This window comes from Ceratosolen solmsi, unplaced genomic scaffold, assembly GCF_000503995.2.
Source record: "Ceratosolen solmsi marchali unplaced genomic scaffold, CerSol_1.0 scaffold48, whole genome shotgun sequence".
Taxonomy (NCBI): domain Eukaryota; kingdom Metazoa; phylum Arthropoda; class Insecta; order Hymenoptera; family Agaonidae; genus Ceratosolen; species Ceratosolen solmsi.
In genome coordinates, this window is record NW_011948440.1 from 1,133,399 (window position 1) to 1,155,665 (window position 22,267).

The following is a 22,267-nucleotide window of genomic DNA, read 5'->3' on the forward strand; positions in this document are numbered from 1 at the left end:
TTATTGGATATAATTAAATCGGAATAGATTATGCACGATGCGTGAATGCATATATTTCTGCGTTTATTCGTGTTCAGTGGTGCTTATATTCGAGAATTTAGGAATTTTTTCGTCATGTCGATCGTAATGAAACAACGATGGAAGCTCCGATAAGAGAAAGTGTTTGAATTTTTAAGATTTTTAAGTTCTTATATTAAGAAGAAGAAGAAGATGAAAAAGAATTTATATTGTTTCCGGGCATTAGTCATTGACAGAAGGTCGAAAGACTTTACGATTTATTTTAAAAGTGCCGGGTGCGCGAATAAAAAGGCGAAGCATTCGGAGGTACCATTGAACACGAATATAGTCAAAGATAACCAAGAAGATGCATTAACGCGAAAATAAAAAAAGGTCGTGCTCAAGTCTCTAGACTCAACTAACGTCTCTGTTTCTCTCTCTCTCTCTCTCTCTCTCTCTCTGTCTCTGTCTCTCTCTCTCTCTCCCCCTGACATCCGACCATAGCAGGTCGCCGAGGGAAGATGGGGACCGCATCTGTGACCACTGCGGCGAAACCTTCGTCTACGTGAACCGCCTGGTGGCCCATCTCCGTCTCGTCCACGGCATCGAGCGACCCTTCAAGTGTCCTCACTGCGAGAAAGCCTACCCCCAGCGATTTATGCTTAACGCTCACGTGAAGAAACAACACGGCGCCTGCCATTTCGTTGCCTGCGCCCACTGCAGCTTCTCCACCCTCGACCGGGCCAAGCTCGAGCGGCACATTCACAGACTCCACGAGAACGAACCGCCAGGCGCCGCTCCCAAGCAGAGCAGTGCACCCCTCGTCGACTACTACGCGGTAAGCGGTACACTGACCGGGCCCTACTTCAATTATTACAATGATAACTATCGATTTAGCAAAAGGCTTTATTCACTTGGCCATTATGACATCGATGAGGTTAGAATGGATTATCGTGGAAGCCCCTGGTCTCCTCACTCGTCCAATTATCTTGTGGTGATCTTGCTGTTGTATTGGCCTTAGATCTCGTTATATTGGGCAGAAATTTTATTCATGTGCTGGTACAAGTTACACTGGATGACAATATTCTCTTTTTGCTTGAGAGTCTTTAAAATCCTGTCGTAGCGCTCGTCGTACATGTTGACCTCGTTGCAATCCAATAACTTAATACCTACCAAATTGGCGTAATAATTATCCTCCTTAAGCATACCTTCGATTATACATATCCTCAATTGAGGGCCTTTAATCTCTTTATAAATTTTATTATCTATAAAGTCCTCCAAGCACTTGGTTATTTCATTAATAATGGATTCGCTCCTGGAGAAGTCGCCCATTATGTCGTAAATGCGCTTGGCGCAACGTACGCCAAAATCACTTGGTGAATTGGCCAACAAATATTCCTTATATAAATTTAAGCTTAAATACGTCGTTGGCTCCTGCCACGATGACAAATTACTATTAAGCACCTTCAACATCCTCTCGACAATTTCTAACTTTTTGTTATTGTCGTTGCAAGAGATTTCAAGAAGCATGTCATTGAAGAATTGCTGAATAGTGTAATTGGCCGCGTAAAATCGCGGTTTCTTCGGATGCGGTGTATTAAAGTTTTTCATGATATTTTTTAAAATTTGAATTATGACGTTCAGTCGGTATTCGAGATTCTCACCCGACTGCAAAAGATATAATCTTATGCTGAAATTTTGCACGGCTCGCGATATTTCCATGGAGTCGGGATCAAAAAAGTATTTTCTTACAATTTTCTCGCATAATTCTTCGGAAAGTAAATTCATTATTCTCAAATCCAAATTGTCTATTAGTAGTAAGATATATTTTACTCTCGACGAAAAGTCCAAGTTGCTTTCATTGTCGTTGAATTCGCTTTCAATTTTATTCATGTAAGCGTCAATGTACATTGGCAAGTAATTGGGATCGATTCGCGCAAAGTCGGAGAACATTTCTATCGCTTGTTGATCAATGCTCAGCTCATCGATGCACATTTCCATAAGCTTCCAATTATGTACGTTTGGCAATTTTGTGAACAAATTAAATATCATTTTTGCAATTAATAGGCGTACCGAGTGGTTAGTTTCCAATTTTAAGCGGTCTTTCAAAAAGTTTCTCAACTCAGTTTTCGTAGCGACTCTCTCGATTAATCGAAAGGATTGCTTCTTCATAGGCGTCGAGCAATTGATAAATTCCTGTGCGAATTCCAAGACCTTGTAGGCCGGCACATATTGCGCAACTTTGAATATGGTATCCTCGGTAAGTAAGGCGTAATCGTCCTTGCAAAATAAAGCTAAGGTAGAAAAGGAAACTACCGGATTAATATACTTCATGGCTTTGATAATCGATTTCGTGATCTCGTAATTTATTTTCGCATCATTGGCATTCAAGTCTATTTTATTGTTAATGGGAATGTAGGGTATTATAATTTTTTCAAAAACATGGCCTTCCAATAAAAGTGCCAAAACGGAAAAGCTGCCCTCTTCGTAAAGCTCGGCCATACACTTGTCAATAAATTTCACCGGTATATCTTGATACCACTTTGTTGCAACGATAAAGCGCTTTGCGGCTTTGTTACCTAAATATAATTTTTTACGAGCTTCGGTTAGATATTCGGACCAGTTATCGAGAATTTTTCTGTAATCCTTCTTAAGTAGCGCAATTGCTTCTCCAGACTCGATACTACGGATGTTGACAATCTTATCCATTATCTCCTCATACAAATCGGGGGCGTTTGCTTTTACTATTTTGATCAATGTATTTCTTTTTACACTCGCTTGATTATCACTCATATAAAAATATTCCTTCGACAATTTCACAATCCAGGAATAATTTTTAATTTTCAATTTGTTTTCATGGATGTCATCATTGCAGAGTGAAGTTTTCTTGGACGATCCTCTTTTCTTTACCTGGTAATTTCTTTTATTATAATTATCGATGGTCTTTACAAAATTTAAGGCCAATGATAATCGATCGTGCTGTATTTCCCAAATCGAATGATTCTCCGGATATTTTAATGGTATGCTGGAGAAGCATTTTTCAATACACTCTCTTTCGAATTCCGTGCCCCTTAAGATATTGAAGGTGCAAAACTGCTCCATCTTGTGCTCGACAATAACATTGAAAATCTTATCCAACAGCAACTTATTGTCCTTCTCGTACATAATAATGTTATATAAACAAGCTTCTAAGACGTGCTCCACGAGTGAAACGTAGGAATTGAAAAGCTCCTTTTTCACATAAGCGTAAAAGATAATGTCGTTCAATATCGACCACTGTTCCGAATTCAACGACTTTAGGTCAAATTCTTGTTTTAAATATTGAAAAAATCTCACGAGCACTAAATTCTTTTCGTTCTTATGATTTTTATTGTAAAATTTTAAGACTTCTAATAAATCTTTTTTACTGTGATAAAGGCTACATGAAATTATCATGTGGCCTATTAATTCCGCACGTTCTTCCGCGTTCGCTGTGCTCTTAATTTTATTTTTCAATATCGATAAGACCTCATCAGGCGGTAAATAATACTTATATAAGCTCATGAACTCCGCGTTATCGTTATATTTCTCTAAGAAATTCCTTATTAAATTACTTTTATCTTCGTTCGGTAGCATCTTTAGAAATTCTAGCGACTCCAGACATAATTTATTCTCGAACAAACTCTTATTATATAGCACTTTATATGTATTTTTCAATAAGCTAACCACATTATCTTCTTCGTCAAATTTGCAATATTTTAAGATATTTTTTAAATTAAAATCACTTTCGTTCGTTGGGAATAAATTGCTTATCATAATAGCGAAGCTCGTTTCGTCAAGATGCTTCCTCACAATCTTCAGCGGCATGAGCTTCAGAAATACATTTGGATTTTGTACGAGATCCTGCTTCAAATTTTTCACGAATAAAGTAGATAATTTGTTTTCGAGTTTTAAAACTTTTTCGGGTGTTCTACTATACAGTTTGATAAATATTTGCGGATAATTTTTAAGAAGCTGCGATATAAACGAGTCATATTCGTGTATTTGTACACGAAAGCCATAGCTATTATTTTCATTCTCTAGATTATTTGTATTTCCAAATTGCAGATATTGAATCACGAGATTTGGATATTTTTTGAATAATGCCCTTATTTCTTTTACGGAAAATTTAATTTTATGGTCCAAAATTTTGTCATAAATGAATGACTGCGAGCATGCCTTTAGAATTGACAAACATACTTCGAATCCATATAATTCGACAAAAGCGTTGAAAAATGCTTCGGCTTTCTTCTCAAATCCATTCAACGCGTACGACAACTTTTTTATAATACATAATCGCGTGTTTACCGAGACGAAAGGCATGATATTTGTGACAAAATATTTAGGATTGACGTGGTCGTTCATGCCATTAAAAAACCAGGTGGCCTTCAGTGCTTTACGAGTTATATTTAAATCATCCGATGTCAACCCTTGTATAATCAATGCATTTATTTTTAATTTCAAGCCAACTAAAATTTGTATAAGACTCGTCATGGCTGGTGAAATTTCTTTGTAATCGTTTGTAGATAACAACTCGCCCTTTCCTTTCGTATTCTCGGCGATTGTTTTCACTGCTAAATTTAAGTCTTTAAATTTTTCAGCCGAAGTTTTTCCATTAAGCGATTGAATCGCTGCTATGTTGGGTGATATTTCACATTCGGTTTTCGAACATGTATTTACGATCTTATTGACTGATCTGTGTATCTAAAAGTAAGATAATGAGTCAAATAATATTAGTAATGTAGAATAATTGGTAGACATTGTGATGCATTTGTGCTTGTATCTAATATAATTAGTAATACATTGATATCAATTGAGATTTTATCAATATGTATTATGTAGCGTATCTATTGATTCTGAATTAGCATTGATTAATTCTTCAAACATATTGGATATCGTCACAATTAAATAAAATGTATAAGTACAATTATTTAGTCTTATTATGAGTTCAAGTTTTATATAATCTTCAACAATAATTTTCAATAATACGTTTTTCAACGAATAAGAATAGAAAATATTTTGATTTTCCATATGGTAGGCATTTATAATATTACAGGATCATTTACCAAGTGGATCACAAATTGTGCGCAACGTTTAGTAAAATTAATTTTAAAACAAATACAAATACATATTTCAATAATCTTCCTAAATAAACTATGGTTCTTATTGCTAATCATAAATTTATTAAAATATCAATATCAGTAGCAGTAATAAAGTATATTAAGTTTACCGAGGATATCGATACACTACACCAATCCAAAAAATTCGGTGAAGGCATTTTTAAGAAATTGCTATAGTAGTGAAAGATTTATTGATATCTTCTTACAAATTTCAGTCCCGATTAATAATTTGACTGATTTCAACTGAATTTAAATTTCTCAATTCATTATTACTTATATTTATAATTTTGTCAGCAACGTAATCTAAAAATTGTGGTTATGATAGTAAAATAAATGTGATTTTAACTAAACTGTCATAATAAATATCCAATGATCGTCATCTTTTATTCCCATAGCAAAATAATAAAGCATCACGTACACAAATTTTCTCTGCTTAAAAATATTAAAATAAATTCGCCCCCCCCCCCCCCCTCTCTCTCTCTCTCTCTCTCTCTCTCTCTATCTCACCCTCCCTCCCGTTCTCCATACACTCATATTTCGCATTTCGTAATGGCAAGTCCGTTATACCATAATCTACGTTACATCCAATCAAGCGCGAACGATGATTTCCTTTCAAAATTACAAAAAATAATGTATTCTAACGGTAGCAGGAGCAAGCGAGGAGCTACCTGGAGGACCTAGACGGCTACATATCGAACGGCGATCCATCGATGTACCAAAAGCGCCGACGGGGCAGACCGCGCACTGGCCGCTCCAAACGTGCCCAACGCACCTATCTTTGCGCCCATTGCGGCAAGGAGCTCAAGACCTTCAAGGGCCTGCAGATCCATACGCGGCTCCACACCGGCGAGAAGCCTTTCACCTGCAAAGTCTGCGACAAGTGTTTTTCCTGCGAGACCCTCCTGCGCACCCACCGGGTCACCCACACCGGCGAGCGACCCTACAGCTGCGACCTCTGCGGCAAGTCATTCACCCAACGCTCGACCCTCGTTGTCCACAAGCGCTACCATAGTGGCGAGAGGCCCTACGTCTGCGAACGGTGCACCAAGGGCTTCGTCACCAAAACGCTCCTCAACACGCACCTTAAGGGCTGCTTCTGATCGGAGGTGCGAGCCCGCGAGGCCGCCGAGAGCCTCAAATCGGAGGGCAGATCGTCGAAGGCGTAAGTACGGGGACACCTGAAAGCTCGAGTTTGTCGTCATTGTTAAACGAAGCTTGTGCGAGCCTTAGTGCGAGAGGAAGTGATACGTCTTATGCCAATTGCGCCTAGTCAGTAAGAGGCAATTTAGCCGCTTTACCTTTATTATGTTACGGCCCCTGTGCTTTGGCTTTTGCGAATTCCCATACATCTCTCAGTTTCTGTCCTATTTTTTCATTCGTTTTTCATTTTGATATATCGAAAGCGAGAAATCCTAATTCTACCTCTTGATTATCGTCGTGTGCACATTGATTGATCCCATCTAACGAATGACAATTTCGTAATCGAAGCGCGCTTTTTGAGCGCTCTACACTTGAATGAAATTAACTTGCCCAATCACAATGCATTCTTGTGCATAAAACTCCCTGAATAAGTAAACGTAAACTATTTACAATAAACATTTCCAGTACATACAACGAATAATTAGTCATAAGATGTAGCCACTGTAGCAAGTAATGGAAATATGAAAAAATTGTAAGTTTTAAAAAAATTATTTAAGGTTTTCATTAGATTTTCATACACTTATAAAGTTATTTATAATATCTATTACAATTGATTCTATATAGAATTGTTCATCGTACAAGCACGATTATTATTATAATGTTAGCTGGCGCCTTTTGTAAGAGCAATAAATTAGTTGACTGTTGCCACGGATGATTGGTATGATTTTGTACGAAGCTTTAAATATTTATCAAACGCTTTAAACTTATAATGGAGAAATTATGTTCTTTTTTTAATTCTGGGATACTTGTACAATCGTTCGACAAGCAGTTTGCTTGATCTATTTTAAAAGGAGAAAATAGTATCAAATACTATTACATATGAATTTCCAATTCAAAATATTTTTAAGGCATAATTAGAAATATATTTATTCTTCTAATTTATGAATACAACATATATGGACATTATAGTGACAAAAATAATTTAATTTTTAAAGTTAATGAAGCTGAAGATTTTTTTTTTTTTTTAACACCGATTAAAGGATAAATACACAATAATCTATCGTGTGAATTAATATTTTTTCGGAATTTTAAAAGATCAATATATATATATATATATATATATATATATATATATATATATATATATATATATATACATGAGAGAGCAATCCTTTTTAAGTTTGATGAATTTTATTTTGTTAATTAAGTTTCTTTATTTTAAAAGTAAATAAAAAATTTAATTTATTTAAAATAAGTAGAATATATGTCGATTTTTAGAGGTTATTACTTAATATCAAATAATATAAACCATATCATTTCATAAAAGAAATTTTTTTTTCAATCTATAATTAGTATTAATAACTTAATTTAGTGATAAATCACTGTTAAAAGATGAAAAAAGTTTTGAAATATTTAAAACTTTTTTAGCTTTATAAAAATTGACTGAAGTATTTATATTAAAAACGACTTATTTTATTATGTAAAAGAATATACTAATAGTAATCACGACTATGATGATGATGATGATGATGACGATGACGATGATGATGAAGAAGAAGAAGAAGAAGAAGATGATGATGATGATGATGATGATGATGATGATGATGATGACGACGACGATGATGATGATGATGATGATAATAATAATAATAATAATAAATTGTGTCCATTAAGTAATATTGTATAGAAAATAAGCTGAGCTGCTAATAATGCTATAATCATAATTCAAGTCAATAAACATTTTATACTCATTGTCAGTGAACGTATCTGACAATATAGTTTTATACACGAATAATTAGTCAATCAGACTATTAATGACTATTCAGTGTGTCAAATATCTTTTAAATAATAAAATTTATCATTCACTTGGACGATAAAGGTCTCGCGCTTTAACATTCGATGTGCGTGAAATTAATGATATATTTTTCAAGAAATTTATTTTTTATATGCCTCTTCATTTTGTTATTCTGATTATGTACAAATTCACGTAATTATATTCAAAGTTCCATTCGTATATTTACATTTAAATTTCAATATTTTAATGAATCTTATAAATAAATGAGAGAAATTTTTATATCAATTATTTTTAGAAATATTGTTTAGAATTATAAATATTTTAAAGGATTTATAAATAGACATGACAAGTTTTCTCAGCGGATTCGTGAACGAAAATATCAAATACTCACCTAAGCTTCTAAATTATTCATAATTCTCTACTACTTTCGAATTACAATAATCTAATTAAATCAATTATCCTATTTACTATGTTTAGTTTAATAAGGAATGGAAATATATTTAAGCTTTTGTTTATTTACTTACTCAAAGTATATTGACAATCGTGAAATTGTATTTAATTTCAATAATCTGCATATTTTGTAAACGATATTTTAAAGATAAATTTATAAAAAAAAGAAAAAAGAAATTGTAATTGTATACATGTTTATCAATCATAGCAAGTTACAATTTTATTAAATGCAAAATTAAATTTAATAAGTAAAATGTGTTTATATACTAACACATGCACAATATACCGATAAAGAAATAATATGCCGACTTTCGGTTTAATTTTTTCTAGATAAATTAATATTTAATTATTAACAGTAATAAAAAAAAATTTTATAATAAAATATCGTTTATTTTCAACAATTGCAATTGCGATAGAATTGAATCACTGAAAATAATGAATAATCAATCATGTGCTTATATTATAATCGAATTATAATGGAAACCAAATACTAAGCAATCTATGAAAGTGAATAGTACAATATATAAAAGTAATTAATCTTAAATAACATTTGACAATACCAATTACAATATATTGAATAATACAATATATATGCTTATTATGTCATCAAGACTAATAATAGTTTTGAGCGTATCGTATATATATATATATATATATATATATATACAAAAAAAGCTGCCAAATAAAAATAATACAAACGCTCCAATGCTTTAAAATAAATAATTGATAGTAACTAGAATGCCTTGACTAAAATCGCCTATAATAAGTGCATTTAAAAATTAAGGCCTTAGTAAAATTAAATTACGTCATGAATCATATAATTTGCAAATAAGTTAAGAGATTTATGCGTAAACATATTTATATACAGTCTAAAACTGTTGTATTGTATTGTATGTCATGTGTTCGTTCGTAAATAATAACATTATAATATTAAATGCTTAAGACTAATAAATAATATAAGTTCGACAAATTTATATTTTTCTTGTTTGTTTGTTTGTTTGTTTGTTTGTTGTTTTTTTTACTTTGTTTTATGTAAAATATATGTTTTAGTACGATGACTTTGTACACATTTATTCATTCCATTGTCATGTTCTGTAAATGCATTATTCAATGCAGATTGTTTTAATTTGTAATAATAGCGACATATTAATAACAATCGTAACAGTGATGAAATTATGTTAAACTCCTCACACTGCTCCAAAAAATACTATTTAATATATTTTAATACATTGTATTCTGCATGTTCCTGTTGTATGGTATATATATATATATATATATATATATATATATTATGTGCCTAAAACTGTAATTATGTACCCCGAGTGCATACGTCAGATAATGCATACTACCAACCTTATAGTTGTGTATAAAAAAAAAAAAAAAAAAAAAAAAAAATAAAAAAAAAAAAAAAAAAAAAAAAAAAAATCTACAAAAAATCAAATAAAAAATGATGAAATGAAACGTAAAATGTTATATGATTTTGTATGAAATAATCAAGAGTCAACAGTCACAGAAAAAAAAAAATGCTTTTATTGCAAGATTTATTATAATAATAGTAGAAAAATCTAAACATAAGATGAAACATTTTTTGTACATTTATTATTATTATTTCAATTTTGGTGTCCTCTTGTGAAAACCAGGCTTTTACTATTTATTATTCATCAGTTTGAGGTAGTACTTATTTTGTTTATATTAATTTTATGAAAAATACACCTTTTTATTCATAATATTGTTCAAAACAGCTTTCACCGTGATGTTATCAATACCTTTCCAGATCTTCATTAATTCGTCGTAGCTGTTATTATAGTGACTTATCTCATAATAATCTATCAACTTTATACCAACTAGTGTACCATAACGTTCGTCACTCTCCATCAAACCTTTAATTATTATTAGCTTCAAGTCCAACTTTTTAACGCACTTGTAAACATTCGCGTGATTTAAAAATTCATTCATTATTTTTACAATATCGCTCACTATGATATCACTTTTGAACTCGTTCACTAGACCCACGATGCTCCTTCCAAATTTAATTCCAAATTCTTTTGGTGTCTCAGCTTCATAATAATTTTTATACATGCTTAGAGCTATAAAAGTCTGGGCATCCTGACACGGATGCAATATTGTTGAGAATAATTTCAAAGCATCGTCGATTACACGAGCACTCATTTCATTATTCCCCTTATCCAATAATTGTTTAAACATTAACGAAAAGAAAGTATTAATATGATAATTGGCTGGATAATATCTAGATGACTTTCGACTGGATATATTGAATTTCTCAAATTCATTGCGCAAAATGTCCATAATTATTTTCAATCTTTGCTCGAACCTATCCATGTCGGAGAGCAAATAAATTTTCACCGTAAATATTATGGAATAGCTGAAGAAATTTCTTTGAATAATATCGGTTATTAATTCCTCCGACAGCCATTGCATTATGCTCTCGTCAATTTTACTGACCAGGAAGCACATCCATTTCTGCTTTTTCTGCTCGTCTAGAGCGTCATCGATAAACGAGTCAACTTTATTGATAAATTCTTTAATGTGCATTGCCATGAAATTCATATCGACATCTTCAAGATTCGAAAAGTTTTGTAAAATTGTCTCGTCGTCGCTCGTAATTCCATCGAAGCAAGCCTTAAGCAGCCTCCAAGTCTCATCACTCGGGGATTTCTTGAATGTATCATATATCTTAATCGCCACTAATTCCCGTATTGATAGATTCTTCTCGTCCGTCCACATCCGCATTAAAAATTCTCGTAACTCACTATTTGTTGCTACTTGAAAAACCATACGTATTCCAAGCTTCTTTACGGAAATAGGTTTATCTATAAGTTGATTTGCGTATGCTAGAACCTTGTCGATTGGCAGGCGTTGAGCTACGTTGGTTAAGGTATTCGTGGCCAGTGCTACGTAATCCCCTTGGCAAAACGAAGCTATAACATCGAATGGAACGGGTGGGTTGGAAAAGTTTATTGCTTTGGTCAGGGATGATATGATATTATATCTATTCTTAGCATCCTTGCATTCAATGTTTATTTTCTTATCCGTTGGAAGATAAGGTTCGATGACTTTGCCAAATGCTTCGCCCTCTAACAATATTCCTAATATTAATATGCTATTTTGACTTTCGAGCTCGAGGAAGCACTGTTTCATAAATTTAACGGGTATTTCCTGGTACCACCTGATCGCCAACACAAAGCACTTGGCAAATCTATTGCCCGTTTGCAATTTCTCTTTGCACGCCTCCATGTATAGATTCCACTTATTAAGAATTCTTTTCTGATCGCGTTTCAATGCCACAATTGCATCGGAAGACTCGACATCGTTTATTAAATTTGGATCGTCGTCGATTAATTTTTGATAAAATTCCAAATCGTGAGTGCGTAAAATTTTTCTAAATTGCTTAAAGCCTATTCTGTTGCACGCTCCAGTCTTAATCAAATCGGCTGAAAAATTGATTAACCACGGATAGTCCTTAATCGTGAACTTCGATCGCTTGTTCTCTTTATTATTGAAGTCCATCGTTCCGGTATTGTACCTCCTATTGGATTCGGTGAAATAATGCCTCCTCACATTAAAATCGTGCATCGATTTAATAAGATACGACGTTACGTTCAACTTGATTTTGTTATTAGACCAAATTTTAAATGTCTCGGGATACTTATCCGGTATAGTTAATAAAAATTTCTGCAAACAAACTCTTTCGAATTCCGGACAATCCGTTATGAAATTCCACTTCATATCATGCTCGACATAACACTCCACAATTATCTTAACAAGTAAATCTAAAAACTCGTTATTTTCTAACAATGTGTCTAGCTTATGCTGCTTGAGAAAGTAATGTAAAGCACCTTTGAAGAATTTGGCATACTGATATGATGATGTTGCAAAAAGATCACCTTTAGTATAGGCTACTCGTATAATTTGTTTGAGCACTTGCCAATGCACTTTGCTCAATGACTTTATGTCGAATGCATCTGTTAAACTATCGAGAACTTCGTGTAATACGTAAGCCTGCTCGTTCATGTGATGGGTGTAATAATAATTGAGTACGTCGAGGAGATCCTCCTTGCTGTCGTAAATGGCACAGGATTTAATCATTTGACGAATCCACTCGGATCTCGATATGTCCGAGGGTATTTTTATTCTCTCTTTCAGCATTCTTAACGACTCTATAGGCGGTAAGCAAAATATATAATTATGGTACTGCCGTTGGCCTACATAAGACTCAAGCTTTCTTTTTCCATATTCTTCTTTTATGTGGGTGGGAAGTAATTTATAAAAGTTCTCGCATGCAAACGTATTGTAATTTTCGAGTATATTTTCCCCATACAAGAGCTTATATTTACTCGTAAGTAAACTAAATTTCTTTTCTTGCGGGTAGTACTGCAAATAACTGATCATCTGCTCGATTGCGAAGTCTTTGACATCTTTCAGAAATAAATTTTCAAACATAGTCTCGAATTGTTGCGTACTCAGCTTATTGCTCACGAGCTTAAGCGGCAAAAGATTTAAAAATATTCGCGGCTTTTTAATAAGCACATCCGTGGCATTCCTCAAGAAGAATTCAGCCCTCGTGCTTCCTAATTTCATGCTTTTCGAATAATTAGGTGAGCTCTCGAACAATTCGACGAACTCCTGCGTATGATGTTTTACAAGCATTGGCAGGAAGCTGCTATAGTTTGCCAGTGAGATTTTATGAATTTTTCTGTCACTTTTGTTCGCCTCATTGCGTTCATTGCCTAGCTGAAGGTAGCGTATGACTAATTGCGGATATTTACGATACAGTATGCCAAGTATTCTCGACGGCAGTGTTATTCGCCGCTCCAAAACCACGCTGTAAATGTAGTTTTCGCTACAAGCTACGAGGAGAGGTAGAGCTTGATCCACGCCGAATAAATCGGCGAAGCTGCCGAAAAAATCGTCGGCCTTTTTCGAGTCGCCGACGAGGCAATGAGCGAGCGTCTTGACAAGCTCAAGGCGCGTACGTAGAGATATATATGGTATGACATTAGACACAAAATAATCCACGTGAATAATATCATTAGAACTACTGTAGAACCACTTGGCATTCAGAGCTTGCCTAATGATCATCGCGTCATCCGACTTTAAAGCTTCTATCACAGCATTATTTAATTTTAATTTGTTGCCCACGAGAATGCGTAAATGAGGCAGCATAGCAGGTTGTACGCGCTGAGTTAAACCCGTGCTGATAAATTCCTCTCTCTCCTTGTCATCTTTTATTATTTGTGCGACGATTGAGTGCAATTCCTTGTATTTGTCACCTGGATTTTGCCCATCGAGCGATTGTATTGCCAACAAGTAAGGCGATACCTCCATTTTGTTATCTTTGGCTTTGCAACGGTTTAATGGTTCACCTGCAACGAGTAAATTCAGTTAAAATTACAATAATTTTGTTTTATTCTTCGGGAATATACAAAGCAAGGATATCGATATTTAGGATACCGATAATATTTTTTTGCCCTTTAATTACAATTATTTATAATATTTAATGCATAGGCTACTTTCGATGAAAATTAGCAGCAATGAATTCCTTAATTATACGAGTAAAAGCTATAAATCGTCTGAGATCATTACAAAACGTAAAAAGCAATAAATAGAAAAGTGCTAATAAAAAAGTCTAATGAATTATATTTATAAAATATATATGTAATTAATACAAAGGCGGACAAGAAATTATTTTTAACAAATAATTATTACGACAATTTTATTTAATTTAATACTCTATATTATGTATATATATATATATATATATATGATTAATCCGACAAATAATTTTGTAATTATAAATTATCTTAGTTTACGATATAAGCGATAATTCTTTGCCAATTCATTGTTGGCTAATAAATATATTTTTTCTTTCTAGTATCATCGCAGGAATAATTAATATTCTCTACTGTTGTTCTTTATTATTAAAATTTGTAATGAATAGAATTAACTATGTATTCTAAAAAATTTTCTTAATGTTCAATATAAATTTTACATTAAAAATATCATCAAAAACTATTCTATACAACTGCCAAATTTTTAAGATTTATAAACCTTTTTATATTATATAATACATCTTTATTTCATATTATTTATATAATATACCTTTTATTTATACGATATAGCAAAACTATAATTGACATATATTGTGAACAATTCAGTTTTATGTAATTAACTACGACATAATAAAATAGGAGGGAAAATGAAATATAAATTAATGTAATATACAAGAAAATTGAAAGCGAAATATATTTCTAATGATTTTCATAATACTGAAAGAACGTTTTAATGCTAATTTTTTGTACGGGACACTGTTGGAAGACTCTCAAGTTACAATTATAAAGCTTATATTACTTTGCCTAATAATATCTAGGCAATTCATTAAAGACAACTACAATTCCCATAAAAATAATATTTCTTCAATTAACGGAATATTTTTCGTAAATTATATTATAAACAAAATACTTTATCAGGCAATAGAAAAAATTAACCACCTGAGTTATAATTATTAAACAGGCATGTTCCTTATTAATTTCTTTTCAAATATCAATAATTAATTGTAATTATAGACAAATGAAGAAGTATTGTTTGAATCGCCCAAAACTCACTTGATTTTGAGCTATTTATAATTTACAAATATAGAGTAATTCCTTTAAAATTTTGAAATTTATCCTATTTATTATTCTAAAGTCATAGAAGGTTATTGATTATCTACAACCTATATATTCTCATGAATTAGTGTAACGATCTAATGTATCTTATACGATCATTTTGCGTCGCGTACCTTGTCAGATAAAAAAATTCGCGCTTCACTTCATATGTAATAAGCACTAAGTATAAATCATTAATACATATTATCTCTTGATTTAAATAAATGTCGTCTATATATGAGTGGCCAAATTGGCTATTTTGATACAACAGCATATGCTCCTCGAGTGTTTATTTCCAAATTTCAAAATCATCTGGCTTCTTTGTATGCGCATGGCGCCGCGGCGATCGGCGATTCGCATATCGGCATGCCATTCTTAAATATATTAATTCGCAAGCCCGACGAATGTCTTTACGATTAGTGAAATCCAAACGGAAATCAAAGCACTTTCGATAAGCCGACAACTAGGCCCCCGACAATAAACCTATTGTACAGAATATCGTAATTGCCTCTCGTGTTCCAGCCAATACTTTAATATCCCAATACAGACAAACGCATTGCATTAAATACAGTGAAGTATTAAAGCTCGGCGGGAAATGTTATCGGAATCAAATTTATATCTTAAATGCACACTATACGTAAGAACTTCCCGTGGCAGCCATACTCGGTGTGTTTACGTACACGCATGTCACTTGGCCTTTACTCAGACCTGAGATAGCCACGTCAGGCACGTCACATGATGGCCAGGCGAAAAGTGCGTTACACTTCGTGCCGGAGGCCGGGCCGAGCCAGGACCGACCGAGCCACGACGAAAACACGGTAATCCCCGCGCCACCCCCGTACCCACCCGACCACCTCCCTCGGTGGCTCCGCCCTCCCCCTGCCCCCGGAACCCCAGTCGGAGCGAGCGAGCAACAGTTATTTCTAATCGAGTATTAATGAACTTGGATCGTGTGCAGAACAGGAATGCGGGGAATCCAACTTCGCCAAAAAGTGATTTTCTCAATGTAGAAGACCAACATTGGCTAAGCCGTTGAATCAACTTTTGCTCACGACTTTATCGTTTATATATTGTTCGGCAGGAAATTGTTGCCAACAATATTATTGCACTTCGTATAAATATAAATAAATATGAATTCCCAATACCGGATATAGAAATAGGATTTATTAGAACATAGCTGAGACAGCGCCAGTGTCTTTTTTATATATTAATTCTTCCCGCATATTACGGTTATATTTTCAATCACACGTCGTGTATTTTTATAATGCAAATTTAAAAACAAGAGATGTGCGACGATGATTTAACACGCGATGCTCGTATACACAGTTACACGTTATGCTTCAAGGTTATCAACCTTTAGAAAATTTAAGCAAAGTTTTGTTTATAAATATTCCCCATATTCATTAAACTGTTCATATTAATTTATTCAAAATATAGTCATTAACGATATGTAATGATGATGACGATGACGACGACGATGACTACGATGATATAATAATAATAATAATTAATAAATAAAATTGTCGAGATAATGATTTTGTAAGTAACTTCGCGAATTATGCAAATGTTAATGTAGATATTTATATATATATATATATATATATATATATATATATATATGTATTAAAAAACAAAAGGGGTAAACTAAATTTGATTTAAATTTAGCGTATGAGAAAGTTTAATAAATGATGAAAATGCTGAATAAGAAAAGATTCGGATTATCGCGAGTTGAATTTCTGTCAAACGTCATTGTAGAATTTAATGATATATCTATTACATTATGCGTGCACAAACTCTTCATCTTATTTTCTGGGAGTAGATGCGGAAGAGAATTAAACTTGTGATGTATGGGACGCACTGGCGAATTACCCTCGCTTATTATTATACTCGATTATTTAGGAGACTATCGAGTACTTCATCACAACAAGTTTCACAAGAAAGGTGACCTGAAAGTTTTGCAAAAAAATTTTTATATCACGATCTAAATTGCTCAGAGATAAAATAATTTACAAGAGACAATACTGTGCAATTTGATGGGTCAGAGGATGTTTCATTAATACTTTTGGCAAAATGTTTGCAATAATAGTAATTAAGATTTGTTGGAACAATTAATACTATAAAAGTTATAGTCGTCCTCTCTATCATTGTAATAAATTCATAAATATCCTCTCCGTATACTTAATGCCTAAGATACAAATGCAAACTCACATCGACAATTGTTGATAATTTTAACTAAAATATAAATATAATATACATTATAATATATATTTGAGTGGCTTGGCTCGTTTGCCATCCGATGAACAAATCTTTGGTTCATTTTCATGACTAATAGCTTTATGCTCGCTGATTAAACGAATTGGATGATAAATTAATTTTTGTAAATATTTATGAAGTCTTTTAAAGTAAATATTATACTTATCTAAATAGTATTATAATGTGTAACTAATGAAATTAATATTCTATTGTATTATCATAAATGGGAAATAATTAAAATATTATTTCTAACGTACTGGGACTTTAATATAACAACAATAATAATAATGATAATAATAATAATAATAATAATAATAATAATAATAACAATAACAATAATAACAACAACAACAATAATAATAATAATAAAAATAATAATAAAAATAATACTAATAAAACAAAAATTGAAGTCTTCGTGAAGAAGATAATAAAAGTAAATGTATAACAGCAATTATTATTTTCCCGGCAAATATTAGATTAACGCATATACAATTTGTTAGTGTTCGGTTTATCATTCTTTTCAGATAATATTAAATGTAAACCATTCGCGCTTTCTCGAAAAATGCCATAATTAATTTCGACATTATTATTTATAAATTACTTTACAATAAATCTATTTGGATAAAAAAAATTCTAAAATTTTAAATAAATATTGAATAAAATAAGCACAATCATAATCTTTTGTTCAATAATAAAATTTATTTATTTAATTTTCACTTCTTAATGGATTTATCGTTGAATATTGCGCTATTTTTTTTGTTTTTTTTTTGTTTTGTCGTTGTCGTTGTTGTTGTTGTTGTTGTTGTTGTTGTTTTGACATAAGCAAGAAGACAGCGAATTTCATTGGTCTTATATCAACAAATGAAAGCAGTGACGAGGTTGCGATTTAAATTAAAAAAAATAAAATATAAAAATAAATACACTAGTTATGCAGTCAACTCGATATTTTACATTTAACATTTAACAAATCACACAATGGGATGCATGTGATTGCCTTCTTTGTTTCTAAATATAGCGCGCGTGTTTACTATCAGCCGATATGTGAAAAAAGTATACATTTTATAAAAACGATATCACCCTCTTTCCAATTACATCACTTGTTCCTTCTTTCTCTCTGGCGTGAAAAAGGCAAGTAGGCAAGAGAAAGAAATGCAATGTAAATACAAAAAAAACAAGCGATAAACAATAAATAATGAAATAAGCTTGCGCGCGCGCAGAAAAATATATACATACATAAAGATAGATAGATAGAGAGTGAGAGAGAGTGAGAGAGAGAGAGAGGGGGGGGGAGAGAGGGAGAGAGAGAGAGAGAGAGGGAGAGAGAGGGAGAGAGGGAGAGAGGGAGAGTCAGAGAGCGAGAGAGGGAGAGTCAGAGAGCGAGAGAGAGCGAGAGAGAGGGGGAGAGAGGGAGAGAGGGAGAGCCAGAGAACGAGAGAGAGAAGTAGAGGGAGAGATGATAATTAAAGTGACAGGGAGAGAACAAGAGAGAGAGAGAGAGCGAGAGAGAGAATGAGAGAGCGAAAGAGACGGAGAGAAGAGATAGATAGAGAGAATGGCATACCTCGTGTAAATCAAAAAGAACTCTCCATATTAGAGGTGTGCAGTATCTTCCTGTTGCCATGTACTTCTCCGGCTCAGCTCTTTATCTCTCTTTCTCAAAGTCTCTCGCTCTTGGTGGCGCGAGCGACGCCCATGTGTTTGTGGCGGGCCGAGAGCCGCCGACATGGACGCGCGCGCACACAAGCAAACACAGCCGAGGTGAGTCAGACGATGCCGTTAGATCGAGCGCCGAAAAGGTGAAGGCACACGGGCGCGCCCACCTTCGGGGCCTCCTCCGAGCCTCCGAACCCACCAAACCTCCAAGATCCTCCGAGATCCTCTTCCTCGTCCCAGCTCGCTTCCTTTTTCGCCGAGCGGTCGCTCGTACCTGCTCCAGGCAACAGCTGTGAATGCGCGCACACGCACACGCGCGCAGCCAGCCGCTGGGCGGGGGCCGCTCGGCAAGAGGTGGAGGAGGATGAGGTGGAGGAGGAGGAGGAGAAGAAGGAGGAGGAAAAAGAGGAGGAGGAAAAAGAGGAGGAGGAGGAGAAGTAGGAGTGGGAGGTGGTGGAGGAGCTAGAGGAGGACAAGGAGGATGATATTGATGATGACGAGGAGAAGGCGAAGAAGGTAGAGGTGGAGAATAATGATGACAACAATGACGACAATGACGATGACGACGACGAAGACGACGACGACGACGACGACGTAGACGACGACGACGACGACGTAGACGACGACGACGACGACGTAGACGACGACGACGACGACGTAGACGACGACGACGACGACGTAGACGACGACGACGACGACGTAGACGACGACGACGACGACGTAGACGACGACGACGACGACGTAGACGACGACGACGACGACGTAGACGACGACGACGACGACGTAGACGACGACGACGACGACGTAGACGACGACGACGACGACGTAGACGACGACGACGACGACGTAGACGACGACGACGACGACGTAGACGACGACGACGACGACGTAGACGACGACGACGACGACGTAGACGACGACGACGACGACGTAGACGACGACGACGACGACGTAGACGACGACGACGACGACGTAGACGACGACGACGACGACGTAGACGACGACGACGACGACGTAGACGACGACGACGACGACGTAGACGACGACGACGACGACGTAGACGACGACGACGACGACGTAGACGACGACGACGACGACGTAGACGACGACGACGACGACGTAGACGACGACCACGACGACGACGACGACGATGTAGAAGACGACCACGACAACGATGATGATAATGATAAGGAGATGAAGGAGGGGAATAAAGGGGATAAGGAGGAGGAGGAGGAGGAGGAAGGCGCGCACGCGGCACCTCCGGTGTGCGCGAGTCTCTCGGCGGCAACCTTGTTACCGGCTCGCGGTGCCTCTGTCTTCGGGTCGCTGCTGTTGCGGGCGGCTCGCAAGCCCGCGCATGCGCCCCGGCGCTTGTTTTCGCGCGAGCGAGCGACGCGCGCGCGCGCGCATATCTTTTGCACCCGACAATTAGATGCTTATCTGCCTCTCGATTATCCCGATTTGCTTTGTTCGTGAGCTAAACTGATATCGGGAATCGGACGAAGCGGCCTCGTGAGCTCATTGCCGCCATTAACCCGGGAGACTTTTCCATTTTAGCGGCCAGTCAATCAAGCTCTTTCATAATACGATGACAATCCAAAAGCTTAATAATACTATTGATTTTTCGAGGCATACTTTTTGGTTGAATGGTGGTGCGCTTTTGAGAGGACACATCACACGCGAGTCGTTAGACTCCTTATTCCAGATAATAATTCCACATTAGTTTAAAATAAAATCAATAAATGAACTTTCAAATGCTTTTATTTTCTGTATTCTAAATTTAGAATTAATAGCATTAAATATCATAGCAACGGATGTGTTATGCATCTATAATATAGTAAATACAAGTATTTAAGAATTTATTAAGAAATAAATAAAATAATATATATATATATATATATATATATATATATATTATTTATCTTTATTGATAATTAAAACGAAGATTACGTACATGGAAAGATTACATAATGGTGAAACTTTTCTTATTTCAAATGAACCAAAAATTATTGAATTATGATATATTATAAAGATGTAATTTTAAACAAATATATTTGAATATTGAACTTTGATATACAAATATGTAGCATACAACGTAAATTAGCTCAAATAATATTTTATTGGTATTTTTCCTTATAATTCTTATCTGTATTTTCATATAAATAAAAAAATTAATTTGAAGAATGACGTAAATTTCAAGATCTATTTTTTATTTACGATAAATTGATTGTTTAAAAAACAACAAAAAAAAAACTAATAATACATAAAATATTATAAAATAATTATGACATAATTGATATTAATTCTTTAAGAATATTATAAGACTTGTTAAGAACTTGATTTATTATGAATAATGTTTAATTTATTTATAATACATCTATTTTAAAGCTTTGGATGAAAACTTCAGTTAAATATAGTTTATCAGGATTTCACTATCATAAATCTTTATTTTGAAAAACTGCTTTAAGCTACACATGTCAATCTCAAATTATTAATTATAACTTTTAAGTAATTGTATGGATGTTAAAAAAATTTTATAAATTAAAAATATCTTAATGCAATGCAATTTTCTTTATAAAACTCAATTTTAGTTGAGTTACATTATCTTTTAAAAGATTAAATTTTCAAATATAGATTCTACATTATGATTTATATATAAAAAGTAATATTTATTATAATGTAATATTATCAATAGCTTTGATTTGATCATATTATCACTTTAAAATTAATTATTGAATCTAATAAACAATGACTTATGAATAATTAAATAATATGTGTTATTTGGAATTTATTAGTACACAATAAATATGTTCAGTTTAGTACAAATTATGATTATGTCATTGGCGTTTAGATCCATCAATATTAATATAATAAACTTTTGTATAAATTCTAATTTGTATAGATAATTGAAAGTTGATTAAAAATAGTTCCTTATGTAGAATTATTCAATATAAAACGTCACGTGGACGTTAATTAGTGTATAATTTCTGTATTACTCATGTCCATTAGTAAAATTTATTACATTTACAGAAATGTTTATTTTTATACGCATTACATGCTAATTTTATAATATCCATAGAATTGTAAATTATTCTTTTTACGAATATTTTTACGAATATTTGACAATGAAACTTAAATGTTGTGATAAATGGTTAATAGATTCACTGGCCGATTAA

General features: G+C 33.9%; 3 protein-coding genes across 4 annotated transcripts; 1 reads left to right on the forward strand and 2 right to left on the reverse strand.

The window, feature by feature from the left end:
- Positions 1–937: 937 nt before the first annotated feature.
- LOC105365626 (uncharacterized) lies at positions 938–5,397 on the reverse strand. The gene is made up of 2 exons (XM_011503841.1): positions 5,246–5,397; positions 938–4,719 (listed from the first exon to the last, which is right to left on the reverse strand). Exons 1-2 carry the CDS (start codon positions 5,291–5,293, stop codon positions 1,015–1,017), a joined length of 3,753 nt encoding a protein of 1,250 aa, XP_011502143.1. The 5' UTR covers positions 5,294–5,397; the 3' UTR covers positions 938–1,014.
- A 448-nt stretch (positions 5,398–5,845) lies between these two features.
- Positions 5,846–6,235, forward strand: LOC105365627 (protein krueppel-like). Its single transcript, XM_011503842.1, has one exon. The coding sequence runs from the start codon at positions 5,846–5,848 to the stop codon at positions 6,233–6,235; it is 390 nt and encodes a 129-aa protein (XP_011502144.1).
- Positions 6,236–10,196: 3,961 nt separating this feature from the next.
- LOC105365600 (uncharacterized) lies at positions 10,197–19,443 on the reverse strand. Of its 2 annotated transcripts, none has more exons than XM_011503810.1 (2): positions 19,000–19,443; positions 10,197–13,904 (listed from the first exon to the last, which is right to left on the reverse strand). In XM_011503810.1, the coding sequence occupies exon 2, from the start codon at positions 13,864–13,866 to the stop codon at positions 10,219–10,221; it is 3,648 nt and encodes a 1,215-aa protein (XP_011502112.1). In that variant the 5' UTR covers positions 13,867–13,904; positions 19,000–19,443; the 3' UTR covers positions 10,197–10,218. The 2 variants fall into 2 exon arrangements, with proteins under 2 accessions (XP_011502112.1, XP_011502113.1); XM_011503811.1 differs by lacking the exon at positions 19,000–19,443 and adding an exon at positions 16,963–17,082.
- Positions 19,444–22,267: the final 2,824 nt, after the last annotated feature.